This window comes from Gopherus evgoodei, chromosome 1 (assembly GCF_007399415.2).
Source record: "Gopherus evgoodei ecotype Sinaloan lineage chromosome 1, rGopEvg1_v1.p, whole genome shotgun sequence".
Classification (NCBI taxonomy): Eukaryota; Metazoa; Chordata; order Testudines; family Testudinidae; genus Gopherus; species Gopherus evgoodei.
Window position 1 is genome coordinate 92,403,176 of NC_044322.1, and position 24,605 is coordinate 92,427,780.

At 43.6% G+C, this 24,605-nt stretch overlaps 1 protein-coding gene across 2 annotated transcripts in view; it reads left to right on the forward strand.

The window, feature by feature from the left end:
* GPC5 (glypican 5) overlaps positions 1–24,605 on the forward strand; it is a 1,044,547-nt gene that overhangs the window by 474,348 nt on the left and 545,594 nt on the right. The window contains exon 7 of one of the 2 annotated variants that reach the window (XM_030567356.1): positions 10,376–10,435. The exons of the other annotated variant lie outside the window; for it this stretch is intronic. Coding sequence (XP_030423216.1) covers positions 10,376–10,393 — 18 coding nt within the window. The 3' untranslated portion in view covers positions 10,394–10,435. Of the gene's footprint in view, positions 1–10,375; positions 10,436–24,605 lie in introns of those variants that run through there. 2 annotated transcript variants of the gene reach the window in all.

A 24,605-nucleotide genomic window follows, 5' to 3' on the forward strand; every position in this document is an offset into this window, starting at 1 on the left:
CCTTAGAACAGACATGCTGCCTGGGCTGCCAGAGAAGAGGCACGTGTCCCCCTGCAGATTTCTTTTGCATTTTTCTGTGTAGGGGACACAGAAAGATGCAGAGCATATAAATTCTGAACCCCTTAGCAGAATTCTGTCAGGAGTAGTAATGTTTTTATATTGTTACATTTCAACCTTAATTTTAAATACAGAGTTTGCCCTAAAAAGACTTCAAACAACTGAATGCTTTAGATCAGCAAGTAAGAGCTAAATGACCTGTGACAACCCTGAAGGTTTTGTTTCCAGATATTCTCAAAAAACTCAGCCAGGTACCTTAAGGCGTGGGATGCCAAAATGAGAAAGACACAGAGAATCTGTGCTTCTGCCAATAGGACACAGAGAATCATATGGTTTGTGTAATTATCTTTGTTGCTTCATCTCACAGGCAGGACAACTCTCATTCTGACCTACTATTCCCCAATAGCTTTCACAAGTTCTAAAGGGCATAAATCTAGTTTGAGTGGGTTTCTCTCAGTGAATCTAGAACATTCATTTTGGACACTAAATAAAACTCAGGGAAAATGGTGCATAAATTCCATCCTGCTCTGCTACTGCTGCCACTGCTCCAGAGAGATTGTTGCAGGTCTGATCTCTCATGATGAAAGAAAAGGTCTTGCATCTTTAGTTTAATCTATTTTGTTATCTTTTTAAGCAGCTGGGTCAAGTATCTGTTTGCTATATTGCTTTTTTTTAATTTAAAACCCAATAATCTGTGAACATATTCAGCATGCTCAATTAACAGAAATTCTAGATTATTTATTTCAATATATAATCCTCAGAGAAGGTGCCTCTCTTAGGCTTAGGGTATCAAAAAGTAGAAAAACAGTTACAAGAAAAGATTGAGCCACCAGCGCCTCTTTGGCCCCAACCTGGAAAATAATTAAAATCAAATATTAGAATAAAAATGAAACCAGTACTCTCCTTGCCGCATACCCCATCTCTTAGTATTCCCATCCCCAAAAAACCTGGATAAGAAGAGAAGTCAACAGATTTGGGCTGTTTCCCTCCAAGAGGGTAAAGACCCCTTACAGAGGATACCCCGTGAGCAGCTCCCTTTCTTTTATACCAGCATGGCTACAGTTCAAGTGTTTCCACTGTCTGCAGCTGTGGCAAAGGCCTCTATTGTTTCTTGGTATTTTAAGTCTTTGTCGTCACACTGGGTTCCCCCACCTCAGTTCTGTAATCTCTTCAATTTGACGGGCTTTTCTCTGAGACCTTTCTCGGGATAATTTGTATAATTCTTTATTATTTATTTGTCAGCTTCCCCAATCATTTCTTAATAGTCCACCCACATATTCACATGCACAGTTAAAAGCTGTGGGATGAAATCCTAACCCTGCTGAAATCAATGGCAGAACTTCCACTGTCTACAACAGGGCCAGGATTTGATTCATGGATTTTACTAAGGAAAGTGATGCAATGCATGACTTTTATGACCACCATGACAAACATTCACCCTTTCCCATTATTATTCGTTGTCTGCTCTCATGAGTTCCAGAAGCCATTTTCAAAGTTCTTAAGTGGAAAATATTTAAAATATTTTCCTTCTGTGGCAGTAGCTATTAAAAGCCTATGCACAAGAGATTTCATGCCATTCCAGTTATTCATTTACTTTATTCTTCTAGGTATAATTTGCATTGTAGTATTCAACAAGGGCTTTAATTCTGAAATAGTGCCATACTTTTTTGGGAAAAAAAAAATAAAGATTGCTAGCCATTCATTTAACTACTTTCAGGCTGAAATTGCCTGGGTACGTTATGCTGCCAGTGCATGATTTGATATTGAATTTCCATCTTACTTCATAAGATTTAACCTTATACCCTGTGCATATATCGTGCACCCACTGCAACAGACAAGAAGTTAATGCTTTTATATATTTGATGTCTATGGTTGTAAAAAGTACAACTGCACACATTAGCATTTAATTTTCTCCAAACGTCTGCCAGTTTAAGATCCCTTAGGATTTTATTTAATTTGTAAGTGAAAGCTGGAAGTCATTCTGCTTTCCCAGGTCTATCCTCCACTACCAGATTTCAATTAAAAATCTCCCCTATGGCATCCTTCAGCTGCAAAACCAAAGCAAATATACTAACAGAAAAGGGACCTGCATCTGAATTAGACACATGCATGTCTACTTAGTGGACATATATTCAGCTGGGTAGGCAAACTGTCATTCCTCAACCTTGCCTCCTTGAAAAAATAAGTCTCTTCACTTTACTTTCACTCACTGAATCAGCTAAAACAGTATTTTTCTATTGATTAAAACAGCTATATCTTTTTTCTTTGAGCAATAGAAGGCTGCAAGACCTTAACCAATTTTACCCTCTGTATTTGTCAATTGCATCCTTCAACCTGGGGTGGGGCAGGAGGAATGTGGATGGACATACTTTTGAACAAGAAAGTACAGTACATTCACTGATTAGACATGTTTCTCCCCAAATATTGAGATTAAGGTAAATGTTGTTGTGACTATAAATGACACAGAAAGAAAGAGAAAAAAGTATGTCCCATCCACAAGAACTTGGGTGTTTAAAAAGGGCTAGTGGGGAAAAAATTTTAGGTATAAAAATGATAATTCTGTGTTAAGTATTATTTATAACTCCAAAAACCCAATTCTTTAATCAGATAAGAAAGTTTCAGTTAAAAAACATCCTGAGTAAGAGAGGAAGTGAAACTAGCAATTAAAAATAAATATATAACAGATGGAAAAGATGGGGGAATTTGATAGCAATGAATACAAATCAGTAGTTAGGAAATGCAGACAATTGATAAGGGAGGCTAAAGATGACAATGAATAATCTATGATTAGTAGAGTTAAGGATAATTAGAATTTTTTTTAAATATATCAAGAATAAACAAAATTCATCAAGAAAAAAACATGAATATTCAATCACTATTGCTGTTCTGTGTTTGGAAAGAAGCAGCAGGATGTATTCATATCTTAAAGTGGTAAGGAAATACTTTCTATTCCCACAGTAACTAGGGAAGATGTTGAACACTTTAAAATCTTCAGAGGAAGAGCAATAACATGCACCCAAGAGTATTAAAATGAATGGTTGAGGAGTTCTTTGAACCATTAATGTTGATTTTTAACAAATCTTTTAACACTGGGGAAGTCATACAGGACTTTTATGTTTTAAAAGGGTAAATCATATGACCTGCGTAACTATACACCAGTTAGTGTGACATCAGTTCCAGGAAAAATCATGGAAAGGTTGATATGGGACACAATTAGTAAAGAATTAAACATAGTTTTATGGAAAATAGGTCTTGTCAAATAAACTTGTAATCTCATAAAAAATGATGTAAAGTTTGGTTGATAAAGGTAACTGTGTATACACATTAGACTTAGACTTCTGTAAGGCAATGGACTTGCCTTTGTCAGAATGGCAAGACATTCTGATAAAATAGAAGTACTATAAAAATCTACATCAGCTATCCATTTGCATATTAAATATATTAAAACCTGGTTAATGGTATCTGTGCATCCCCAACTGTGGAACATGATCCTCATAGTATCAAGCTGCAAAATTGCCTTGAAAAGCCACATCTGTCGGGGGCGACTATGCACAAGAGATCTCTTAAGTTAGTTACAGCATTGTCCTACTCTGTGTGAAGAAGTGCCACTCCTCAGTGGCCTCAGTTCCTTCACCTGCACCGCCAAAAGTGTGCAGAACCCATCCTCACACTAGTCCTTTCCATAGCCTAGCTCAGGGGTCGGCAACCTCTGGTGCACAGCTCACCAGGGTAAGCACCCTGGCGGGCTGGGCCAGTTTGTTTACCTGCCGTGTCCGCAGGTTCTAGAGACTTATCAAAAGAAATAAGAAATCTCTTTTTTTGGCCACTAAGTATCTTGAGGCTGAGTGGGAGGAGGCGAGTGAGGGGATGAAAGCTTTTTGGGTGGCATCTGGCTATTTCAGTCACTGCCATTTCAGTCACAAGTTCAGTTCACCTCTCCAGGCCAATGGGGGCTGCGGGAAGCTGTGCGGGCCGAGGGATGTGCTGGCCGCAGCTTCCCACTGCCCCCGTTGGCCTGGAGCGGCAAACCACAGCCAGAGGGAGCTGCAATCGGCCGAACTTGTGGATGCGGCAGGTAAACAAACTGGCCCGGCTCGCCAGGGTGCTTACCCTGGCAAGCCGCATGCCAGAGATTGCCAACCCCTGGCCTTGCTTAAGGTTTTTGAGTAAATAGTTAATAAGTATAGTGTAGCTCGCACTTTCCGTGTGCTAGGAGCTTTTGGCTCCTTATCAGGGCTACAAGAAGTGCATCTACTGCCAGGCCATCATACTGCAGACAGACATTCATATCTAGTGCCTTCTGTATCTGTATCAATAACCCAATGTGCAGTTTGCCACACCTTCAGTCCCCAACACCAGAGGGAGAGACCCTTAACACTCCAGGCTCATCTGGCTTCTCATTGCCTACATCCTGATGCTCTGACAGAGTAATTGGATGGTACCAAGACTAGTCCTCCATGCTGAACCCCATGTCACAGTGGAGCCAGGATGCACTCTGGCCTCAGTGTCTCTTTCATCACAGGCTCAAGACCAGAATCTTCTTGGCCTTAAACTGGTAGCAAATTCCTCATCTGGCATCAGTTAAATCAAGAGCAGCACCAGAGATGGAAACAATCTCTTCCCCTACAAATTAAGGCCTCAGTAGCTTTGGTGACAACACAGGAAGTGCCTGTTATAGGGTGTGATATCATTATATTGAATTATGAAGTCTGTTTGACTGTTTGTTGAAGGTTCTTCACAGACAGAAAGTCTTGTGGCACCTTATAGACTAACAGAAGTATTGGAGCATAAACTTTTGTGGATGAATATCCACTTCTTCTGACAAAGTGAGTATTCACCCACGAAAGCTTATGCTCCAATACGTCTGTTAGTCTATAAGGTGCCACAGGACTCTGTTGCTTTTTACAGATCCAGAGTAACATAGCTACCTCTCTGATACTTCACAGACAAGAATCAAGTCTGAAGTCTGGGGGTGATTGACGTTCAATGAGTACGTCTACACTGCAATTAAAAACCTGTGATTGTCCCATGCCAGCTAATTTGTGCTTAAAGGCCTCAAGATAAGATGCCGTTTAATTGTGAAGGAGACATTCAGGCTCAGGCTGGAGCTTGGACTGTAAAACCCTGTGAGGTGGTAGAGTCTCAGAGATTGGGTTGCAGCCTGAGACCAAAAGTCTACACCTCAGTTAAATAGCCCCTTAGCCAAGTCTGAGTTAGCTGGCATGGACTAGCTGCAGGGGCTTAACTGAAGTGTAGAAATACTCAATAACTCTTAAGTACTGGCTCATCTATGTGAAACGACAGATGTTCTTCCCAGGGGCCTGCCAATGAGAGGATCAAGTATGACCAGGTGATTTGGACCTTCACAGTTTGGATTGAAAACTACTGTACACTAGAAACTTACATTGGCATAACTATGTTGTTCAAGGATATGAACAAATCCACACCCCAGAGTGACATAGTTAAGCCAACCTCATGCCTTGTGTAAACAGCACTAGGTTGATGAAAGAATTCTTCTGTTTACCTAACTACTGCTTCTCGGGGAAGTGGATTACCTACACTGACTGGAAAGCTTCTCCCACTGGCAAAGCTAGTGTCTACACTGAAATGGTACAGTGGCACATCTGCAGCACTGCAGCTGTACCCCTATAGCATTTCAAGTGTAGACAAGCCTTGAGAGTTTGGGCTGATTCTGAGAGACAGTGGCCCTATTTAAGTGTGGATTCCTAGTGTGTGTATGAGAGAGAGAGAGAGAGAGAGAGAGAGAGAGAGAGAGCAACACCGCATAAATAAGGGCTTACAAGAGATAGAGACAGCAGGAAGGGCTCTGTCAAAACTGAAACACTGAAGAACTATACACTCACCAGAAGGAGTAAGTGGAGTCTAAGGAAAGGGACCACAACTCAAGATTGTTGTTATTTTTTCAAGATCTGTAACTCTCAAGTGCTTTAGGAGTAAAGTCAATGCAGTTAAGAAATTTCTTTGCTAATCCTGTAACATTCATCTGATGAAGTGGGTGTTCACCCACTAAACCTCATGCTCCAAAATGTCTGTTAGTCTATAAGGTGCCACAGGACTCTTTGCTGCTTTTACAGATCCAGACTAACATGGCTACCCCTCTGATACTTTGCTAATCCTGTGTTCCCTGCTTTCCTGCCACAGTATTTCTGAAATAAGTAAATTAGCAAGCCATGAGAGCCCGTAGCTGTGTTGGAGCTTTGAGAGAGCACGTGTAAGTAATTGAAGGGTTCAGAGAATTTTAAACACCAGCTTCAGGCAATATGGCAGTTCTACAAGGGGTCCTACATCCCAAGGAATGGTGCCATACAGGAGATCTGATGTCAGGAGTGTGCCCTACTTTCCCGAAGCTAGTAATTGTGATTTAAAAGTACCCAAACCCACTTGACTCAGATCTGAGGTCAACATTTTCTTTTTGCCTCTGAGCCCTCCCTTGTGGCTCAAGGCCAACCATCTCATCAGATGGCTCATTGGAGCTTGGCTATAAGAAGGGATTGTGGATGAAGGTCTTCCGTCAAAGCCACTAGTCACCCCACTGCATGACTCTATTCTTGTACCAACTTCTCCTGTTCTGATCAGGAACCACCTTGGAGTAACCTTCAACCTATTTTGAGATTAATATGGAGAGTCCTCCTGTCCCCAACTTGACCTTGGAATACCAGACTTCTTATCTTGCCTGAAATCCAGATATCATGAAAGAATCTCATGCAGGGCCCTCTTCAGCTTCTCATGTGTCCTTTCATACATGAAGGTCATTTTGGAAGCTGTGAGACCAACTCCAGCTGCGAACTTAGCACTGACTTATGCACCATACCTTTCCCCTCAGCATTAGATACCCTCAGTAGCATCTATTCCTCATTCTGCACCAACACCAGCTTCCTTGCCAGCACCAATACCAGCACCAGATACTTCAGACCTGAAGAAGGATCTGCCTGTATTTGAGGAATGGTACGATACTCCATGAGAAGAACCAGCTGTGTAGAGGAATATACAGATGACACTTCATCAGAGGATCAGATTAGTGCCTCATCTGTTTCCTTTCTGATGAACTGAGACTGTTCCAGGAACTATTGTTAAGAATGGCAAATACTGTCCAGATGTGAACAGGGGTCATGGCACCAAAGACCTCTGATTCCCTATTTGACACGTTACAGATGCAGACCACTGAGAAATTGGCTCTGCCTATTATCTCCAGCCTTCCCAACCCAGCCAAGAATATCTGGCCATCTCCTTTTCCATTTCCACCCAGATCCAAGAGAGCAGACACAATAAATCCCACATCTGTGAAAGGACATCAATTTTTACTACAGCATCCTTTGGCAAACTTCATATTAGGCAACCCTAATTCTGACATCTGCTAATGTTCGAGTGCTTGATTTTGCAAACATTCTTTGAACATATTTTTTTTCTTTTACATGTAAATTCCTAGGATTTTTTTTTTTAAAGCGAAGTGAAAAACAGAAATTCCACCCTATGGAACCATACTGACCCCCTCACTCATCATTAACAGCTAATTGAGTAACTAGTGGCAGTAGTAGCCTGTCATCCTCTATGTGGAGGAGCAGCCTGCTACTGCCTCCTGTTACTCAGTTAGTTTGGAGATTAGACAAACACAGATATTTGCAGCAGAGGAATGTTGAGACTCAAGAATCCTGGGTTCAATTCAAGATCCTGGAGGGGCAAGTCAAATGATGACACCAGGAATGGCAACCTTCAGAACTGATTTTCAGACTGTCAGGAGGAAACCCCCGTCTGACTGATGACCTTCCCCATTTCTCTCTTGTCTAGTGAAGAACAGCAAATCAGGGCTGCCACTTCTGGATCTCTTCCCTGATGAGCTGAGGGGAATTTTTGGATAAGGGAAGATGGAGAGGGAGCAGCTGATACTGTTGTTTCAAGAGGGGAGGAGGGAAAGAGCCTAGCAGCTCAGGGTGTCTCTTTCTTCTCCCCGCATCCCTCTTGTGAAAAATAGGTCAGCTCCTCTCTATTCCTCCCTCTTCCCCTTCCCTCATCTTGCAACACTGAGCCTAGAGATAGAGAGAATAGGACTGTAGCTGAAACTTCCCCTCTCCCCAAGCCATTGGAGGTAAATACCTGTGGATCTGGCCCCCCAGGCCTGGAAGGGGGTGACCTGAAGAGCCTCCAAAGCTGCCCCACAGACTAGGGGGATGACTGGAGGAAGAGCAGAGCTGTGCTGAGAGGCAGGGTGCAGATGTGAGGCTGGAAGGAGTGCAGAACATATTGTCTGAGGGCTGGGGAAAGGGGTGAAAATTGATGTGTGACTAAGAGGGTACATAATGAATCAATGTAGGGGTATGAGGGCACAAAAAACATGACTCACTCTAACTTTGCAAGAATCAGTAACTCTAATTGTCATATACATGTGAGAGTAAGGAAAGGGGTGTTCAAAATCAGAAGACAGACAAATCCACAATTTAATATTATTTCTTTTTAAACATTTCACAATTTTGAGACCAATCTCGTGATAGTTTTGGATTTGACTCATGATTTTTGAATGCTGGGTGTTGGCAACCCTGCCTCTAGCCTGGAAAATTTCAGCCAAAATGAGTAATGTTTGACAAAGTTATAAACAATTTTTAAAAGGATGTTATAAGGAAAGTGTTAGGCAACCTTAAATATAGATGTTGCTGCCAACTCCTCTTATAATAATATTGGCACCTGGATAATATAGGGCTCAGTGCAGTATAAATAGATAAATAAAGGAACTCTTTGTGTGGCGGAACCTATATATTGTACCTTATACTTCTATTTTGAAGGTCATGGTTTCAATCAAGTAAATCAAGGAACATCTTTTTTTTCATTGCCAACACACCTGTTTGTTTCCTCCAGGTCCTACTGCCTACTAAGGACCATATAGCATATCAATGGACTGTCAGAGAGAGCAAAAGCTCAGTAAATAAATATTTGGTGACTAGCTACCTAATCGGTTTTCTACATAGCTAAGTAGATAGTCCTGTTATTTCTTATACAAGATACTTAACAATTAAACATATTCTTACTGTTTTCTTTAATAGCTGCCATAGCTGTCTTGAACCAGACCGTTCCAGAGCTAGAGTCAAGGCTCTAGCTATGGCTGCAACAGATTTATGACCTCTGCAGATCAGAAAGACCTCTAATGCTAATTCATCAATGGATTTTATATACACACTATCTGATTCTCCTGGCCCTTCCTGTTTGTGAAGTAATTTCACCTAAAATAACTCAGGGGCAGGGGTGGCTCCAGGCACCAGCAAGCCAAGCGCGTGCTTGGGGCAGCAAGCCGCTGGGAGTGCTCTGCTGGTCGCCGCGAGGGCGGCAGGCAGGCTTGCCTGCGGAGGGTCAGCTGGTCCCGCTGCTTCGGTGGACCTCCCGCAGGCATGCCTGTGGAGCGTCCGCTGGTCCTGTGGCTTCAGAGGTCCACTGAAGCCGTGGGACCAGTGGACCTTCTGCAGGCAAGCTGCCAAAGGCAACCTGCCTGCCGTGCTTGGGATGGCAAAATGCCTAGAGCCGCCCTTGCTCAGGGGCTAAACTAATGTGTAAAGTTTTATAAATAAATTTTAATTCAAAAGCTTCTCTAATTTTTCCCAGTTCCTTGCAGAATTCTCCAGTCAATCATAAAACCTTTTCATTCAGCAAGTACTTGCATTTGGGCCAGGAGTTCTGGACGGTGGGCTACTTGCCCAAGATTGGCAGGATTACTTGCAGAGGCTGAGGGAAGTGGGATTTAGTCTTCAGCAGAGAAGAATAAGGGGGGATTTGATAGCTGCTTTCAACTACCTGAAAGGGAGTTCCAAAGAGGATGGATCTAGACTGTTCTCAGTGGTACCAGGGGACAGAACAAGGAGTAATGGTCTCAAGTTGCAGTGGGGGAGGTTTAGGTTGGATATTAGGAAAAGGTTGTTTACTAGGATGGAGGTGAAGCACTGGATTGGGTTACCTAGGGAGGTGGTGGAATCTCCTTCCTTTGAGGTTTTTAAGGTCAGGCTTGACAAAGCCCTGGCTGGGATGATTTAGTTGGGGATTGGTCCTGCTTTGAGCAGGGGGTTGGACTAGATGACCTCCTGAGGTCCCTTCCAACCCTGATATTCTATGATTCTATGATTTTATTGAGGTTGACATGAATAGAGATTTCTCTGGATTCTTTTGTCTCTTATTTGGATCTGAGTGAAATTTTTGTCAGAGCAGAACTGCCTACAATAAATAACCAACTCAACCTTTAGAAAACACTGCAAGAAAAGCTTTTGTGATTTTGGTATGTTTATGGCTTGTCACAGCATGTGTCATTCTATCTTTATTCCAGACACAGCAAAATACATGATAAGCTGCTAACTACACAAGTCACAGTGCAGGAAAAGGCTTTTTTCTTTCCCCAACTTCTGCAAAGTTTGAACATGGAACATGTTTACAGTCTGAACTGGCACAGTTTACAACAAATGATTCTTAAAGGTATTTGATATTAACAGTTTCCAAGATGACTGTGAAAGTGTCATATAAAATCGTTAGTTTCTTTGTCAAGGCTAGAATCAATAGTGATAGGTGTCAAAACTGAAACAAAAATCTATTAGCTTGGGAAACATTTTAATGCTGGCAAAGAAAACAAAGCTGATCCTTATCATCCAAGTGCCAATTCAACATTATGTCCCATAATGACAGATAAAAGAGTACAGTGATAAATTTGTGGCCTTGATTATCTCCTCATAAAAAAGTAGGCCCTTTATGGCTCATTAGTTCAGTAACACCATAGTGAATCATAAATCAGCAGTAGGGTTGTGGTTGTGTTTAGAAAGGACAGAGGCCAGCTGTTTAAATAGTATCCAGTATAGGGAGTTCAATAATTGGAGCCCATGCTTCTGTTGAGAGAAATAATTTACACCTGCAATGCAGAACTGTGCTTGTCGAAAAAAGCACACTTCTGCGATTGCTAGCTTTCTGTGATTGCTACAAAAATATTTTTTTGCAATCGGAGCAAAAGATTCCTATAAAAATGAATATATAAGTGTCTATTTACCTGTGTTTCCTTTTATTACAGTATCCTCTAAGAGTGAAGTTCACCCATTGTGCAGAGCGTCAGTGCAAAGCCCTTTGCATCACTTATCCCCACACAGGGGCTGTGCTGGGTGAAGCATAGGCAGGTGGCTACATGGCAGTGCTTCCACATGCCCTACATCCTTCTTGCTGAAGCTCAGTACAACTCTACCCCAATATAACGCTGTCCTTGGGAGCCAAAATTCTTACCGCGTTATAGGTGAAACCGTGTTATATTGAACTACATGCCATGGAAAGTAATGGCCCCAGATAGGCTGGTATGGAGAGCCTAACTGAGGGGAATGTTGCTGGGTCATGAAACTTATATTCTGCAAGGTCTGTGCAAGGTCTCTTAAGTGATCACTCAAAGAAATAATTTCTGGCTTGATCTAATGCCTATTGATTGCAGTGGGTGGTCTTCTGCTGAGATCTGTAGTTGCTGGATCAGGCCTTTCATGCCCAAGCATCTCAGTATATAATTTAATATACTTTATAAATATTGTAAAAGAAATGGAGGGGGATGTTGTGCCAGAGGTCATAGCCAGGCTATCATTGAAAGGCTTATCACAAAATAAAGATGACAGATGATATAGATATATATTATAAAATTGAGTGTAGCAAAAGTTTTACAGTGTTAAAATATCAGAAGCGGTGGCTAGTTAGTTAAAGAACTGAGGGCTTGTCTACATCAGAAAGCTGCAGCGCTGGTGAGGGAGTTACAGCGCTGCAACTTAGGAGGTGTACACATCTGCAGGGCATCACCAGCGCTGCAACTCCCTGTTTGCAGCGCTGGCCGTACTCCCGTTTTGTCTCGGGTGTAGAGGATCCAGCGCTGGTGATCCAGCGCTGGTAATCCAATGTAGACACTTACCAGCGCTTTTCTTGACCTCCGTGGAAGGAGGAAGCCTCTGGTAATCAAGCTGGTCTCCTTTCCCGGTTTGCTCTCTCGTTCCCGGAACCCCGAGCAAGCAGGTCTCCTTCCCTGCGGTTTGCTGGGTGGCTCCGGGAACGCGAGAGCAAACCGCGGCGAAGCTGGTCTCCTTTCCCGGTTTGCTCTCTCGTTCCCGGAACCCCGAGCAAGCAGGTCTCCTTCCCTGCGGTTTGCTGGGTGGCTCCGGGAACGCGAGAGCAAACCGCGGCGAAGCTGGTCTCCTTTCCCGGTTTGCTCTCTCGTTCCTGGAACCCCGAGCAAGCAGGTCTCCTTCCCTGCGGTTTGCTGGGTGGCTCCGGGAACGCGAGAGCAAACCGCGGCGAAGCTGGTCTCCTTTCCCGGTTTGCTCTCTCGTTCCCGGAACCCCGAGCAAGCAGGTCTCCTTCCCTGCGGTTTGCTGGGTGGCTCCGGGAACGCGAGAGCAAACCGCGGCGAAGCTGGTCTCCTTTCCCAGTTTGCTCTCGCGTTCCCGGAACCCCGAGCAAGCAGGTCTCCTTCCCTGCGGTTTGCAGGGTGGTTCGGGGAACGCGAGAGCAAACCGCGGCGAAGCTGGTCTCCTTTCCCGGTTTGCTCTCTCGTTCCCGGAACCCCGAGCAAGCAGGTCTCCTTCCCTGCGGTTTGCTGGGTGGCTCCGGGAACGCGAGAGCAAACCGCGGCGAAGCTGGTCTCCTTTCCCGGTTTGCTCTTGCGTTCCCGGAACCCCGAGCAAGCAGGTCTCCTTCCCTGCGGTTTGCTGGGTGGCTCCGGGAACGCGAGAGCAAACCGCGGCGAAGCTGGTCTCCTTTCCCGGTTTGCTCTCGCGTTCCCGGAACCCCGAGCAAGCAGGTCTCCTTCCCTGCGGTTTGCTGGGTGGCTCCGGGAACGCGAGAGCAAACCGCGGCGAAGCTGGTCTCCTTTCCCGGTTTGCTCTCGCGTTCCCGGAACCCCCCTTGAAGCCGCCCAACAGTGCTGCAGTGTGGCCACATCTAACACCACTTGCAGCGCTGGTTGCTGTAAGTGTGGCCACTCTGCAGCGCTGGCCCTATACAGCTGTACTAATACAGCTGTAACAACCAGCGCTGCAAAATTTTAGATGTAGACATGGCCTGAGTTCTGTATGACAGAATTGTCTCCTACTTTAGCAATTTGAGTCAATTTTATCTCTACTTTTTAAGAAGTCTGTAGGTCAAATTGAAGGAACAAATTATTTCCTACTCATTATTGTCTAATCTCTAATAAAATCTTGAGAGCTGAGCAATCAATGGGTGTGATAGCCTCTTTGAAGATTCTCAGATAGACTGCTGCATTGGTTAAGAGGAAATCCTCTGAGGAGTTTAGCGATGATGGAGGGATGATAAACGGGAATGTGGATATGGAGGTGGATATTACCGCAACTGAGGTAGAGGCCAAACTTGAACAGCTTGATGGGACAAAATCGGAGGGCCCGGACAATCTCCATCCGAGGATATTAAAGGAACTGGCGCGTGAAATTGCGAGCCCGTTAGCGAGAATTTTTAAGCAATCGATAAACTCAGGGGTTGTGCCGTACGACTGGAGAATTGCTAACGTAGTTCCTATTTTTAAGAAAGGGAATAAAAGTGATCCAGGTAATTATAGGCCTGTTAGCTTGACGTCTGTAGTATGTAAGGTCTTGGAAAAAAATTTTAAGGGAGAAAGTAGTTAAGGACATAGAGGTCAATAGTAATTGGGACGAATTGCAACATGGATTTACTAAAGGTAGATCGTGCCAAACCAATCTGATCTCCTTCTTTGAGAAGGTGACGGATTACTTAGATAAAGGAAATGCGGTAGATCTAATTTACCTCGATTTCAGTAAGGCGTTTGACACGGTTCCACATGGGGAACTGTTAGTTAAATTGGAAAAGATGGGGATGAATATGAAAGTTGTAAGGTGGATAAGGAACTGGTTAAAGGGGAGACTCCAGCGGGTCGTATTGAAGGGTGAACTGTCAGGCTGGAAGGAGGTTACTAGTGGAGTCCCTCAAGAATCGGTTTTGGGACCGATCTTATTTAACCTTTTTATTACTGACCTTGGCACAAAGAGCGGGAATGTGCTAATAAAGTTTGCGGATGACACAAAGCTTGGGGATATTGCTAACATGGAAAAGGACAGGGATACTATTCAGGAAGATCTGGACCACCTTGTAAACTGAAGTAATAGTAATAGGATGAAATACAATAGTGAAAAGTGCAAGGTCATGCACTTAGGGATTAATAATAAGAATTTTAGATATATGTTGGGGACGCATCAGTTGGAAGCGACAGAGGAGGAGAAGGACCTTGGGGTATTGGTTGATAGCAGGATGACTATGAGCCGCCAATGTGATACGGCTGTTAAAAAAGCAAATGCGATTTTAGGATGCATCAGGCGAGGTATTTCCAGCAAGGATAAGGAGTTGTTAGTACCGTTATATAAGGCGCTGGTGAGACCCCATCTGGAATATTGTGTGCAGTTCTGGTGTCCCATGTTCAAGAAGGATGAATTCAAACTGGAACAGGTCCAAAGACGGGCTACTAGGATGATCCAAGGAATGGAAAACCTGCCTTATGAAAGGAGACTCAAAGAGCTTGGCTTGTTTAGCCTGGCCAAAAGAAGGCTGCGGGGGGGATATGCTTGTTCTATATAAATATATCAGGGGGGTTAACGTTAGGGAGGGAGAGGAATTATTTAAGTTTAGTACTAATGTAGGCATGAGGATGAATGGGTACAAACTGGATATTAGGAAGTTTAGACTTGAAATTAGACGAAGGTTTCTAACCATTAGGGGAGTGAAGTTCTGGAACAGCCTTCCAAGGGAAGTAGTGGGGGCAAAAGACTTACCTGGCTTTAAGACTAAGCTTGATAAGTATATGGAGGGGATGTTATGATAGGATAGTTTAATTTGGGCAATCGATCTTGGATTATCACCAGATAAGTCTGCTCAATGGTCTGCGGGGAGATGTTAGATGGGATGGGAACTGAGTTACTGCGGAGAATTCCTTCTTGGGTGCTGGCTGGTGAGTCTTGCCCACATGCTCAGGGTTTAGCTGATAGCCATATTTGGGGTCGGGAAGGAATTTTCCTCCAGGGCGGATTGACAGGGGCCCTGGAGATTTTTCACCTTCCCCTGCAGCGTGGGGCATGGGTCACTTGCTGGTGGATTCTCTGCAGCTTGAGGTCTTCAAACCAATTTTGAGGATTTCAATAACTCAGTCCTGGGTTAGGGGTTGTTATAAAAGAGGACGGGTAGGGTTCTGTGGCCTGCCTTGTGCAGGAGGTCAGACTAGATGATCATATTGGTCTCTTCTGACCTACGAGTCTATGAGTCTATAAGACAGTATTAGAGAGCACTTGAAAAATGCTGAGTATACTTTTCTGTAGTTCACATTTTATGGTGGTCCAACTTATGTTTAGACTTCCAGAAGAAACAAATTGTTAGACCAGCATCAGGCTATTGTTATTGTTAGACTATTATTAAACAAGACCGTTTTTTAGCTCAATGAAGAAAATAAATTGAATTGGGGCTCTCTTGTTTGGGGTCTTGTAGAAATTAAAGATACAAGATATAATAATAAAAATTAGAATTGTGTTTTGACTGAACTCAAATTTTTCAGAGTCAGTTCTTTGAACTCTTCAAAAATCTGATTACAAGTGGTTTGTAGAGGGTATTTGTTGGTTACACTAATAGAGTACATAACGAGAGCTCCTTATAAATTCATTGTTTAACATTAGCTCTGTGCTGCAGGCACACTGGTGAGAAATCAATCTGGAGAAAGAGGGTTGCTTCTTGCGCTAGCCTTTAGTGCTAGGGGAGTTTTCAGCAGATTGATTGTTTTATTGTAGTATCTTGTAAACTCAGACAATGTTTAAATCATGCTAAAAAGGCTTTGTCAGATGTCCGCTATGTTTTTTTCTACCTTATTCCTTTGGATAAGTGGGATTGTTTTACCTATTTATTCATTTATGCTTTATTTTAAATTACCACTTCAATGAGGATTATTAAATATTTTTCTCACATGGGTCCTCAGTGTTGATGGCCCTTCTTTCTGTGACTGGTATGAATTTTCAAGACAAAAGAGAGAATGCAAGGTGCAATAGGAAGTGCATCTTTCTTTCTATAGGTGAAATTTGTCTGTTCTAATTGTTCCTTATGCAGCATCCGTATCTTCTGTAAAGTTATTTTAAAAGTAACAAACATTTCAGTAAAATTTAAGTTAAAAATGGGTGATAAATATTATCCCATATCCCCCTGAACTGACACAGTGCTTCATGGGAGTAATAGCTTTGGTGCTTCCTGCCTTCATTCCCCTGTATAGGAAGGGCTCCCTTGGTGGACTGTATTATCCATGAGGCACTGTTATCTCCTGTCTGAACCAGGCTTGTCCATCATGGGAGTCCTATGATCAAGGTGCTTCATGGGATACATTGTCTGACTTAAGGAGCCTGGCCCACAGAGGCACCTGAATCCAACTCCCGTGAACCACTGTGGAAGCTAAGGCAGATGCAGTTTAATACTGAAACAAGCTGTGTATTTGGCATTGGTGCAACCGCTGCTTGAATACTTTGACCAGTTATGTGTTTACACTTCAAGAAAGGATGTTGGTAAACTGGAGAGGGTTCAGAGAAGATCCATAAGGATGATTAAAGAATTTGAAAACATGCCATGTAGTGATATACTCAAGGAGATCAATATATTCCGTTTAACAAAGAGAAGGTTAAGGGGTGGTTTGATCAGTCTGTAAATATTAACTGGGGAATAAAAATTTGATAATGCGTTCTTCAGTCTAGCAGACAAAAATTAACAAGCTCCCATGACTGGGAGCTGAAGCTGGACAAATTCACAAGCAGTTTTTGACAGTGAGGGTAATTAACTGTTGGAACAACTTACTAAGTGTTATGGTGGATTCTCCATCGCTGACTATTTTAAAGTCAAGATTGAATGTTTTTCTAAAAGATGGGCCGTAGTTCAAGCAAGAATTAATTCAGGGAAGTCCTATGACATGTTGTGACAGGGTGCTGGGCAAGAAATGCTGACTCAGCCATTCATCACACTAGCTCCCATTATGGGAAATAAATTGGAGCTGGCTAGAGAAAACTTGTGCCTAATTGGTTAATGGGAGACAGCTTCCCACCCAATTAGCCTGGGGTTATATAAAGCCTGTGAGCAGGGCCGGCTCCAGGCACGAGCGCAGCAAGCAAGTACTTGGGGCAGAAAACAGAAAGGTGTAGCTCAACCGGCTCTTCAGTGGCAATTCAGTAGCGGGTCTCTCAGTCCCTCTCAGGGAGAAGGACCTGCTGCCAAATTGCCACCAAAGAATGAAGTAGCGCAGTAGAGCTGCCACCAAAGTGCTGCCGGTCATGGCTTTCCCCCCACCCCTGACCGCTTGGGGCAGCAGAAACGCTGGAGCTGGCCCTGCCTGTGAGGAAGGAAGCCAGGAGAAGGGAGTGGTAGCTCTTCCCTCCTGGGGGCAGACACTAAACCCCAAGCTGTGTATGTTGAAAAGGTGGTGGGAGCACAGCCTGTAAATACAAAGCACCAGTGGTTACTGAACTCCAGAGTGGCCGAGTGACTTTGTCAGCACAGTAGGGGCAGGATCCAAGAGGGGCCCTGCAGTACCCTGCTACACCTGTGTTCTGCAGGAGGTCAAGGTAGGTGATCACAATCGTCCCTTCTAGTCTCAGAATCTATGGATCTATAAAATGGAGTGTCAAAATGTTTCATTTTTATTAAATATGTTAAATAAATGCCATTTCTGAAATAAAATCAGAACATTTGGAACTTTGCATTCCATAATTTTGAAATTTTGAATGTTTGTCCTCCTGAGCTACTCTCCAGCTGCCTACTAATGATTGTTGACTTTCGTGCCTTTAAGAAGCTCCTTTATTCAGCTTTTCACCAAATACTCCAAATGATCCAATGTGACGTGTTGTCCATTCATAATTAGATGTGATTCTAAGGGTTAAGGAAAATCTGACAACATAAATAGTTGCATTCCACATTACATAAGAACAGTGTTTCCCAAACTTGGGATGCCACTTGTTTAGGGAAAGCCCCTGTCAGGCTGGGCCGGTTTGTTTACCTGCCATGTCCCCAGGTTCACCGCTCCAGGCCAATGGGAGCTGCTGGAAGCGACGTGGGCCAAGAGACATACTGGCCGCCGCTTCCAGCAGCTCCCATTGGTCTGTAGCAGCAAACCGCGGCCAGTGGGAGCTGCGATCGGCCGGACCTGCAGACGTAGCAGGTAAACAAACTGGCCCGGCCCAACAGGGGCTTTCCCTAAACAAGTGGCATCCCAAGTTTGGGGCACACTGCATAAAAACATAAGAATGCCCCTAGTGGGTCAGACCAAAGGTCCATCTAGCCCAGTAGCCTGTCTTCTGACAGTGGCCAGTGCCAGGTGCCCTAGAGGGAATGAACAGAACAGGTAATCAAGTGATCCATCCCCCTTCACTCATTCTCAGATTTTGGCAAACAGAGGCTAGGGACATGATTCCTGCCTATCCTGGCTAATAGCCATTGATGGACCTATCATCCATGAATTTATCTACTTCTTTTTTTAACCCTTTTATGGTCTTGGCCTTCACAACATCCTCTAGCAAGGAGTTCCACAGGTTGACTGTGCGTTATGTGTAGAAATACTTCCATTTATTTGTTTTAAACCTGCTGCCTATTAATTTCTTGAGTTATGAGAGGTAGTAAACAGCACTTCCTTATCTACTTTCTCTACACCAGTCATGATTTTATTGGCATCAATCATATCTCCCCTTAGCCGTGTCTTTTCCAAGCTGAAAAGTCCAAGTCTTATTAATCTCTCCTCATGTGGAAGCCATTCCATACTCCTAATCATTTTTTGCCCTTTTCTGAGACTTTTCCAATTACAATATATATGTTTTTGAAGTGGGGCGACCAGATCTGCACACAGTATACAAGATGTGGATGTACCATAGGTTTATATAGCGGCAACATGATATTTTCTGTTCTGTTATCTATCCCTTTCTTAATTATTCCCAGCATTCTATTCGCTTTTTTGCTTGCCACTGCAGATTGAGTGAATGATTTCAGAGAACTATCCACAATGACTCCAAGATCTCTTTCTTGCATGGTAACAGCTAATTTAGACCCCATCATTTTATATATATAGTTGGGATTATGTTTTCTAGTCTGCTTGGATCTTACGCATGATATATTTTGCATCAAAGCACCAACGAAGCACCACATTTTTGAGAACAAACATTGATTTTAAAAAATTCCAAATGTTATTATGTTGAAAAGAGGGAAAAGTCCATTTTCCCGCTTGGTTTACTGTGGCTTTTTTTTTTAACTTTGGTTTATGAAAGGAAACAGGGGGACTCAAGTAAATACATAAATAGAAACAGCAGAGGTAGGGATGTGTGTGCAGCATCTACTTACTTTACTTTTTGGTTATTAAGAAAATAATCACTAATGCTGTTTTTGAAACAGTGATGAGTAATATCTGAATTCACTAATAATGTCTGCTGTTATCTAATTAAATGCAATAGAGTTAAGTGATTTCATGGCATTTATTTTAATTTCTTTTCCTAGTACAGAGGGAATTCAGTTTTCTAACAAGCGCAAGCATTTAACGGAATGAGTCTATGGATCAGGGCAATGGGTTTCCATTTTGGGACTATGATTATGATATGAACACAGAATGAGGGGAAAGAAATGAGTCTAAGCTAATAAGTACACAATTAAAGCAAAATTAGTTTAGGTAATCCCAGAGCATTGCTTCCCTTTATAAGGATATTTATGAGCACTAATTAAAAAGTCTTCTTTGATTTCTCTTCAGGATAGCATGAAAACATACTGCTTTAGGGAGACAATTGCTAATAGTGAAAAGGCACACACAACAATACAGTTCTGACAGTTGCTGTATACTGGAAAATTTTTATAAAATGCAACTTTTTACATGAAAACTGAAATCTACTTTTCTGTTTGTTTTGTTTTTGTCGGGTACCATGATGGTTGTGAAAGAATTATTTTGCAATTAGACAGTGCTGAGTCCCTGCACCTCTAGGCTTGGCATTTTATAGCCCCAGGACCTCTTGGCTTGCCATGTCAGTTATAAAAGTAACAAAAAAAAATTGCTTGAGCTCTGGCACCTCTTTAATTACAAATTAAGCACTTCAGCTGGACTTTTCTTTTCCTCAAATTCATTCAGTGGTGCCACATAGTCCAGTGGTACTGATTTTACAGTGGTAACCATGGTGATTAACTTTAATACTGAATACTGTCTGGGTACTGAATGAATCTGATAGGAGGAACAGGCTTGTTAGTAAAGGAAAGAGAGATCATCTTCACACAGAGAGAGGTAACTAGCAAGGCTGGATGAAAAAAATATAGGACACATTTAATGGAATTTTAAATTTAAGTTTTAAATTTAAGTTTCATTTGCGTTTTAAATTTATGAGTGCATGGTAGTGTTTGTTTTCATTTCTGATATTCTAAAACACTGGGTTAGCTGCACAAAGGGGATTTAAACTAAGCATTGCAATAACTAATATTTAGATGCCCCGCTGCCTAGTGGAATCCGCAGCCCTGAATTAGGTATCCAAGCTGCATGAGAGGAGTTAGGCACATAAGAATGGGATCCACAAAAAGCCAGCAAGCTGATCAGGGAGCTGCTTAAACTAACCAAAAGAAAATGCTAAAATGAGTGGTGTGTCCTAAAATGTTCCACAGGAAAGACTGAGAGAGCCCTAAGCAGTAATACCCCATTGACCAGTGGCTCAGGCAGTCACTTGAGAGGTGGAAGACAAGTTCTATAATTTGTTCTCTACATCAGGCAGAGGTGGGATTTGAATGTAGGTCTCTCACATCCTGGCTAAGTGTACTAACCACTGAGTTAAAGGGGGTGGGGAAATATAATTATGGGGTAGAAACCCTCCAAAGGCAGTGAAGAAGTTAACGGAGCCTGAGAGTGCTAGTCACCTTACTGATTGCACCTGGATAGAGAGTGGTTAGGTGAAGAAGGACTTAAAATAAGGAGAGAGAGTCATTTGGAACAGGGGACACAGGCGCCAACTTTCCAAAGGGCCAGGGAGTGCTCGACCCCCAGCTCTGACCCAGGCCCCGCCCCCACTGCACCCTTTCCCCTAGGCCCCACCTCTGCTCTGCCTCTTCACACCCAGTTCCTCTCCACCCCTGCCCTGCCTCTTCCTGCTCAGTTCTGCTCCCTTCCTGCCACACCCCCTCCCCCAAGCGTGCTGTGTCCTCACTCCTCCCCTTCCCTGCTCTCTCCCAGCCTCCTACACATCATAAAACAGCTGTTTGTGCCGGGTGGGAGGTGCGGGAAGGAGGGGGAGGCGCTGATCCGTGGGGCCCACCGGTGGGTAGGAGGCACTTGGAGTGGGAAGCTGATAGGGGGGCTGCCGGTGGGTACATGTTTCCCCATGGGTGCTCCAGCCCCAGAGTACCCACGAAGTTGGTGCCTATGAGAGAATACATGGTGTTCCCTCTCTCTGGGAAGGGGCCTGATAGAAGGCTGGAAGAGTAGAGAAATAAGAAGTATGTGCCTGAGGTAAGCCATGGGGAAGAGGTGGAGAACTGTGTCAGCTCTAGATTGTGTGGGTGGAGTGAGACTATGGACAGATGTGAGGACAACTGCATTATAGCTGAGGCTTGACCGTGAGGGAGAAGGGTGGCCAGCAGGTTCAGAAGGATGGTTAACCTCACTGGGGCTGAGGATTTAGTTGGCTTTATATTTCTGTTGGCCTTGTTAAAGGACTCTGCCCATGGAGGAGGGCACACTCCTGAATGTATCTTGGTTGGAGGGTCAGGCTATTCCTATGCTTGGAATAGGCTGAAGAATGCAAGAGGCAAACTGCCACAGTTGCTACAATGCGACATCCACCTATAAGGTGTGGTGTGGTGGAGTGGCCTCTTTCCTAAATGTACTACCTCCTCTGTCTGTTTTTTCTGGGGGGTAGGATGAGGGAGGGTTTAATCATGTTCTGAACATGCCTTTAGGATTGTGGTCCACAGGCAAGATAGGCAGAGGAATAACTACTTGGCTGAGTCCACTGTGGCTTCTACATGAGCTAGGTTCTGGGCTTCAGAACTGAAGTATTTTTGCACATGCTTAACTGCAGAAACTTAGGTGCTTAGGGGGCCTAAGTGACCATAGGGTTTGGCAGCAGCTGAGCAGATGTCTGAGGAGCTGAATTTTGGACTCAGGCACATAAATTATTTTGTGGCTCTAGCCCACTGATTCTATTATGCTTTTTACTATTATTATTTCTTGGCCTGACCCGCCAATTGTCCTTGTTTTTCAAACAGAGCTAATATCTACTTTTCAGTCTGAAACAGTAATAAATTTAAGGAAAACAGAAACAAAAGGGTTATAAGGGTGAAAAAAGTGTGTATCTCCGATGTAACATGTTTACTCCTGAGGGCATTCTGAGCCAAAACATTACAAATTCTGCACAAAAAAATTGAAAATGCTACACACAATATTTTAAAATTCTGCAAAATTCTGCAAGTTTTATTTGTCAATAAATAAATGCAGAGGCTCTAGCATGGCAGTGGGGAGCACAGGCTACCGACTGCACAAAGGTCACCCTGCAGCTCCCCCACTCCAGGGACACAGACTCAGTGGTGAGGCTGCACCTGACCCTGACACAGCACAAGGCCTGAGCCTGTCCCAAAAATACGCTGGGGCCCTGCCCCTCTCTACCAGATGTACCAGGTGTGATCCAAGTGTGGAGTGATACAGATGTGAGATAAGAGGATTCTGTGTGGGACAATCTGGGTGCAGGCAGCTGAGTGGGCAGGTCTAGTGTGGGGTAATCTGGATGCACAGAGGATTGTTGGAAGGGTTCCAGGTGCAGGGGCAATGAGGTTCTGCAGGGACTTCCAGATGAAGGTGGTTTGGGCTCAGCGGAGGGCTCTAGATGTGGGGGTCTCAGTGTGTGTGGGGCTCTAGGTGCTTGGGGAGCAGGGCTTGGTGGAGTGGAGATCTGGGTGGAGCTAGTTGGAGGTCAGTGGTGTGAGTGGTCTGGACTCACTGTGGTGCAGGGGTTGGGGCATCAGGGTGGGGGTTTGAATGCAGGGAGCTCAGTGGGGGGTGATCTGGATTCAGGGGTGAGCATCCAGAGGCAGAGGATCTGGGTGCAGAGGGGCTCCAGATTTAGAGGTTAAGGTTCAGTGGGGTGGGGTTTCGGTATGGAGGACTAGTGGGGTTTTGGATGTACCGGGTGAGGCTTTGCAGGGGTATCTGGGTATGCAATGTCCAGAAGCATGGGGGTTGGGATGATGGTGGAGCAACTCCCCATACAGTGACACCTTCTCCCACAGCTGAGGAGCAAATAGGGGAGGAAGCAGGGGAGGATGCAGAGGATTCCATACCTTGCAGGGAAAGAGGAAGTCCCATCCTCTCCTGCCTCCAGCCCAGCTGGGACTAGCAGCTGATCCTGGCTCAGGGTAAGAGCCACTGGCTGAGGTGTCCACAACTACGCAGAGATTTACTTCTCTGTCGGTTGCTCCATGTGCCTGAAACAATGTACCTGCACTGCTAGGGAGTGGTGTGTGACTGCTCTTGAAGCTTTGTTTCCCTGTCAGAAAGTCATTTTTCTGCTGGGAAGCAAATAAATCTGCAGAGGACATTAATTCTGTGCATGTGCAGTGGCGCAGAATTCCCCCTGCAGTAACACGTTGCATCAACTCTTCCTCATAAAATAGCAGCTGTCCTAGCAGACAGTAGATTCCCATAACTTGTAAAGATGCCTATACATAAAATCATGATTCATACACACGTGGCTACAAACCCTACAGACTTCAACACAAGTACTGTGCATTGAATGTCTGTATTATTAGACCATTTGCTCTCAGATATGGCCTTATGGTTAAAGCACCGGACTATAATTTAGGAGATCTGGGTTTAACTCTTGGTGCCACCACAACTAGCTGTGTGACTTCAGCCAACTAACTTATGTCTTGATACCACAAACTTGTGTACTTAACTTTATATACATGAGTAGTTCCATAGAAGACACTGGAACTACTCACGCACTTAAGTGTTTACAGGAATACTCTGTGCTTCAGTTCATTTCTATAGAATGCTGATAATAATCGTTCCTTTATCTGTCTTGTCTATCTGAATTGTGAGTTCTTCAGGGCAGGGAATGTTTTTTATAGTGCATTTGGAAAGTCTCAAGTACAGTGGAGTCCCAACCTTGGTTGTGGCTTTTAGGCACTACCATAAAACAATTGATATATAAATAGGCTTTTGATTTTATTTTTTCCAGCAAAAACAAGTGCATTATCTTGAAAAGGTTTATTCTCTGGAGCTATAATTTAAAGTCTTTAAAAAGTTAACTAGTTCATTTCCTTGCATCATGGCAGGACTTCAATGGAATCTCGTGGTGTGTCGCTCTTGCCTAGAATGTCTGAGTTAGTGTCAAGTGATGGAAATAGCTACAAGCCTGGGTGAGAGGTCTTTTTTTGCTCAGAGTATCAAGTTCAGTTATCACTGGTCTTTGCAGTCTGTTAAAATCCATTTTTTATGTTCTCAGCCATTTTGATTTTATGAATTTCACCCATGTGACAGCAAAGGCTTTCAAGTAGTGTCTGTT